The sequence below is a fragment of the Garra rufa genome, chromosome 11 (genome assembly GCF_049309525.1).
Source record: "Garra rufa chromosome 11, GarRuf1.0, whole genome shotgun sequence".
NCBI classification, from domain to species: Eukaryota; Metazoa; Chordata; class Actinopteri; order Cypriniformes; family Cyprinidae; genus Garra; species Garra rufa.
Genome location: NC_133371.1, coordinates 11,912,295 through 11,918,372, shown reverse-complemented (window position 1 = coordinate 11,918,372; position 6,078 = coordinate 11,912,295). Strand labels below are relative to the sequence as shown.

General features: G+C 39.1%; 1 protein-coding gene across 1 annotated transcript; it reads right to left on the bottom strand.

Annotated features, from left to right (window-relative positions):
* Positions 1-1,790: 1,790 nt before the first annotated feature.
* Positions 1,791-3,172, bottom strand: LOC141345872 (leucine-rich repeat and fibronectin type III domain-containing protein 1-like protein). Its single transcript, XM_073850795.1, has one exon. The coding sequence runs from the start codon at positions 3,159-3,161 to the stop codon at positions 1,791-1,793; it is 1,371 nt and encodes a 456-aa protein (XP_073706896.1). The 5' UTR covers positions 3,162-3,172.
* Between the last annotated feature and the right edge of the window lie 2,906 nt (positions 3,173-6,078).

Genomic DNA, 6,078 nt, shown 5'->3' with positions numbered 1-6,078 from the left:
CTGCAACTGGGAATAAAGTAGAAGCAAAAATTTATTTAAATTTGTAGATCAGAGAGCAGAAAACCATGAGCTAACTCTTGATTAAAGAACAAAAAATGACATTAATATTAGTAAAATCGTTTTATTTTCCATAGAAAAGGATAATAAAGTGTCCTGAGCAGCACATCAAAAATACCAGTGAGGCGTCTGTCAACCTCTAGTGTAGACACCTTCATTGATTAAAATAAAAGCAATTTAGCACTGATGAGTTTTGACATGCCGCTCAGGTCCTTGTAGATTTCTAGTATCAATAACAAACATGATTACTGCCAGTAAAACATTTCTCATTTAACTTCATGTACCAAACTAGCTAAAACTAAAACTAAAACGTATTGTCATTTCAGATGACGCCAACAATGGCAGAAGACTTACTAGGTCTAAAATGACATTTTGGAATTAGCAACGGAAGCTTTGGATCATATGCGTAAGAAATGAATCCTACTCACAACAGTGTTTAAGGACAAAAATCAGATGACTGCCTTGAAATATATCATCTGATTTATGTTTTGAGGTGTGGTAACTGAAGGATAAGTGGAATAATTGACTCCAGTCCATTGAATTATTAGAAAACACTGCTGCACACTTTGCTTCACGCCATGGCCAGATCACCACCTAGGGTGTGCATTATTTTCTAATAATTCAACGGCACATCATCAGTTAGTCCTTACATATTGTTCACATTGAACACATTCTCACTCCCAACTCGTCACATATCGATGCGTGGTCAGGACTCCTTGGCGTCACTTTTTGACGCTCAAGGTACCCCTTAAATTAGCATAATTTTTCGATGCACAGGGGTATGCTTTTAGCATCAGTTTTTGATGTGCAGGGTCCTCAGTTGTTTTCAGTTGTTTGTCTTAATTAAAGCACCTAACCCTACCCCTAACCTAAACCTACAGTACCCACTTCTGAACAATATAAAACACGTAACAGGCAAATATACATGCAGTCACAGGTATTTATTGCAAAAACTGACCATAAACAAGCAGTATCAAAGCATTACAAACAAGTCCTGCTGCATTCCAAGTCTTCTGAAGTCATACAATATCTTTAGGCGAAGAAGAGAGGGAAACATAAGGTTTTAATTGCTGAAAATTATCCTGTTCCATTAACAAGCTCACATCTCATTCAAAAAAAAAAAAAAAAAAATACTCCCGTAGCATGACACAACTGGTCAGGAGACAAGAGCCAATAGCATTTCACAACCAAGGCTGACGTAAGGCTTCTTCTGAAGGCATTTTTTGAATTTGAGCACATTCAAATCACTCGTTTTGCCTAGGAAGACTTGGAATATTAATATTTTTTGAATAAATTATGACTGTAGCTGTATCTGCCTGTTATATCCTGTGTTTTATTGACAAATGGTAGGTTTAGGGGCTGGGTTACATGCTCATAAATGTGTAAATAATGTTAAAGGGGTACCATGTGCGTCAAAAAAAAAAAAAAAACACGCCAAAGGGTCCTGACCAAGCATCATAATGTGACGAGTTGGGAGTGAGAATGTGTTGTAACATTACAAACCTAATGCATTTATTGCATTTGTTTATCTGAATTCATGAGAATTACTAACCACATAACATGTAGCTGTATATCACTTCCACATTTGCATTACTTTGCTACACTTATCTCTGACTGAAATGGAATACTTCCTGTAACCTTGAAATATGTATTTTTCTGTAAAGCTGCTTTGAAACAGTGTGTATTATGAAAAGTGATAAACTTGAATCTATCTCAAGATTCTGTAATGAAACTCACCTGTATATGAGGATGTCGTCGGTAGAGCTGTTGTACTGGATCTGGTACATGCGAACTCCAGGGATGTGGCTTTGAGGAGGCCAGCGGATCATCGCTGAGCTTGAGGTTATTTCCGAGACGCTGACCCTCTGATCAGCTCGAGCCTGGCCACCACTACCACTGCTGTTGGACTTTATAGAGGTCGGCATGTCTGAGGGTCCTGGTTCAGGCTCTAGTTTGGGGTCATAATGTGGCGAAGGGTTCACAACTAATTCCACAGGGGCCGTGGCCTCGCCGGCTGCATTCGAGGCTATGCAGGTGAACACGCCGGAGTCCTTTACTGTGGCCGTCAAGATATCCAAAGAGCCGTTCTCGTAGCATACGGTGCGTGAGGTGTTGCCGATTAGCTTCCCATCTGGACTGACCCAGTGGACGGTCGGCTCGGGGTCTCCGACAGAACGGCAGCGCAAACTAACTTCTTGACCCTCCATTACGAACATCTTGGAAGTGTGACGGGTGATCATAGGTGGCTCGCAAACAAACTCCTCCTCACGGATCGTCCAAAAGTACTTGCCGGCCAAGTCTCGCGGGGACGCGCATGTCTCCAGATCGTCCTCCCGGGTGAGGCGTCGCAACCAGACCAGCTCGCAGTTGCAATGCAAAGGGTTCCCGCCGAAACTCAGTACCAATGCAGTCAGTGGTGAGCCTTTCATTTTGGCGTAGACTGGGATGCGTAAAAATAGAGGATCTGGGGGGATCTTCTTCAACTTGTTGGATGTCATATCCAGTCGGGCCAGTTTGTGAAGATTCGAAAATATCCCTTCGGGAACAAACTCAATAAGATTGTGGTCCAAACTGAGGGTATTGACGCTGGCTAGCATGGCTATAGTGTCCCATGGCAAGTCCACCAGATTGTTATAAGAAAGGTCGAGATCCTCAAGAGTTTCTAGGAAGTCTTGGAAAGCTCCTTCAGAGATGCTGTGTAGCTGGTTGTTTGCAAGTATAAGGTGGCGCAGATTAACCAGCCCCTGCAAGTGGGTGTCATCCAGCACCGTCAGCCGGTTTGCATCCAGATGAAGCGCATGCAGATCCTGCAGGTCAGCAAAGGCGTACGGTCGGATCTGGCTGATGGTGTTGCGGGAGAGTGTGAGGTGTATGAGGCTGCTCATGTTAGCGAAGTCTTGGTGGCGCAGGGTGGTGATGAAGTTGTCCATCAGTCGCAGCTCAGCGGTCTGCCGGTCGATATTAGGTGGTATGAAGAGCAGGCCGGTTTTGGCACACAGCACGGTGTACGAGGGCAGCAGATTCTGGCAGGTGCAGCGTTTGGGGCACAGCATGGCATAGGACGGCATAGAGAACAGAGCCAGGCACAGCAGCAGTCGCTCCATGGGTGCACTCCTACAGAAATCAGAGCACAGAGGAAAACAGTTTATCTCTCATGCTGAGTCTCTTCCCTCTGTCTATGAGTCTCTCTTGACAAACTATAACCTTCCTAAACACACACACAAAGTGTCTCATGCTCTCGCATGCACGTTCAAGAGAGTGTTTTTATTTAACATGCAAAGATTGTCGGACACATTAAGACACAAATCAGTGATAAAGCAAAGCTGAGCAGACATCGCAGCCGGTGGTGAAGTTATACCTACTAGCATGTATCAAAAAATTTGCAAATGGCCAAATGTGGGCTTGCACTCACCCTGTGCACATTTCCCTAATCACATTAAAATATTTCCATTTTCTAACAACATGATGTCTAAGTTTTCCACATCTACAGTTGCAAACTGGCATATTATGTATGAATCCATACTTGTAACTGCACTGCAAAAAAATGCTTTTCTTACTTTTTTTTTTCTTGCCAAAATATCTAAAAAAGAAGTATTTTCCAAGAAGGTCTTTCTCACCTGGAAACTGGAAACAAGACAAACAAATCTAAGTAAGAAAATTATTTACTGCAGTTTGGATTTTTTTAAAGGGACAGTGCACCCAAAATTACAATTCTTTTATCATATATAGATGAAAAAAAAAAGAAATAGAAACAAACAAACAAATAAACACAAACAAAATAAAAAAATTCACAACTAAATATATATATATATATATATATATATATATATATATATATATATATATATATATATATATATATAATTTAAATTTTCATCAACAACAAATGAAGAAAAATCAAAGTAAATATTGCTTGATCAGTGAATATATTTATTCTACGTCATTTCCACCACATACTGTACCATCAAGGGTGTTATTAAAAAGCTAAAAATTTTTGAGTTAAATAAGAGTATTTTACATACACGAAATACTAAGTACTAATTCAAAGCCAGTCAGTGATGCTGTCTTCCATTTTTCACAAAAAACTACAGAAATGTCATTTCCACCACAGTCATTTCCACCACACTGCCCTCTGTGGTGGAAATGACATTTATGGTTACAAAGTACAATTTATATGGGTTGTGAGAATAGATTTGCATGACTGCAAATGTTTCAATCCAGAAAGAGTCATGTTCCAGCATTGGGACGAAGCTTCCCTAAATTTACCTTAATTTCTTGTCATTTACACAATACGCTGTCATTTCCACCACCACCATGTCATTTCCACCACACACACATTTTTAAAAAATATTTAAAAGGTTCTCATCACACATAAAAAAAAAATTATCCACAATTTATGAACCATGCTCTACTTAATATAAAAACCAAAGTTATTCTATTTTTTAAATAACAGCTGTATATTGAGATGCACATTTGTTTATTGCAGGTCAAAAATAAAAAGAAAATATGAACTATTTCTCTTATAATATAAGTTTGTCCTCTTACAGACCTTAAAACTAGACAAATTATTTAAACTTATGAGACTGTGTTATGTGACGTTTGACATTTTTTTTCCCTTCAAATTCTCAAGGCTAAAAGTGCACCTAGTTGAAGAAACGCCCATATATATATATATATATATATATATATATATATAGACATAAATCCTCAAAAAAGATTTATACACTTTCTTTTTCTTTTCTATTTTTTAAAACCAGAAATTAAATACAGAAGATACGGAAGCCCGTTTCCGCCACTGAACAACAAAAAAAAAGGTAATCAAGGTAGGACTTTTTATTCTCACAATTCTGACTTTTTTCTCGCAATTGCGAGTTTACATCTCGCGATTATGACTTTTTTTCTCAGAACTGTGAGATATAAACGCACAATTGCGAGTTATAAATGTGCAATTCTGACTTTTTTCTCAGAAGTGTAAGATATAAACTCGCAATTGCGAGTTATAAAGTCTAGTTCTGAGGATAAAAAAAGACTAATATGTTCACAGAATTGAGTTTATATAACACAATTCTGACTTCATTTCTCAGAATTGCGAGTTATATCTTTATAACTCGCAATTGTGAGTTTATATCTCACAATTCTGAGAAAAATAGTCAGAATTGTTAGTTTGTATCACACAATTCTGAGAAAAGAGAATCGCAATATCGCAATAACCTTTTTTTTTGATTCAGTGGCGGAAACAAGCTTCCATAAGAAGATGCAAATTAATGGTTCTAAAAGGGATTAATAGAATAAGCGATACAAACTCAATTTTCATTTAAAACCTTAGAACTGACCGCACACTAGACGATTTTCAAAGATGTATTCCGCTTTTGTGGCATTTTCGCTTGCTCAATCTCGTTGGCTATCGCGGGTATTATGTTTGATATTTACAATTTGAATTCGGGATGCTCTGTCTGAATCGGCAGCAGTTAAATAATCATAATGACACTACACAACAGAGGATTTTTTGGACCAAAAATGGTTTCCGACAAGCCTTGATTCGGGGAAATCAGGCTTAAAATCGTGTGCGGCCAGCTTTAGTGGTGCTATGAAGGCACTAACCCATTACTTTCAATAATGCCGAGTTCAGACTGCACGATTTTCAAAGTAGTCGTGTCACAGATCTTTTCACACTGCATGACTATCTAAGGTAGCATTCAGTCGCTGCTGTGTTCACACTGCAAGATGGATTGGCGACAGGGGGTTTCACACTGCATGACTTTACAATAGGAAGAATCACCGACAACTTTGTCCCAGTCCGCAAACTACGTCTCACAACCAAACACACGCGAGAAGTGACATGGAAACAACGTGAGGTCACGCCTGCAAGACCGGAGTTCTCACGTGAAACTGGGATTATTATTAAAAATGGTAGCCCGAAAGAGGCTTGCCATACAAATTGCATGTTTGCAGCAAAAAGAAGAAAAAGAAAAGAAGCCCTTTTCTGAACCGAAACCATGCTAACTCCTCCCCCAATTTTCA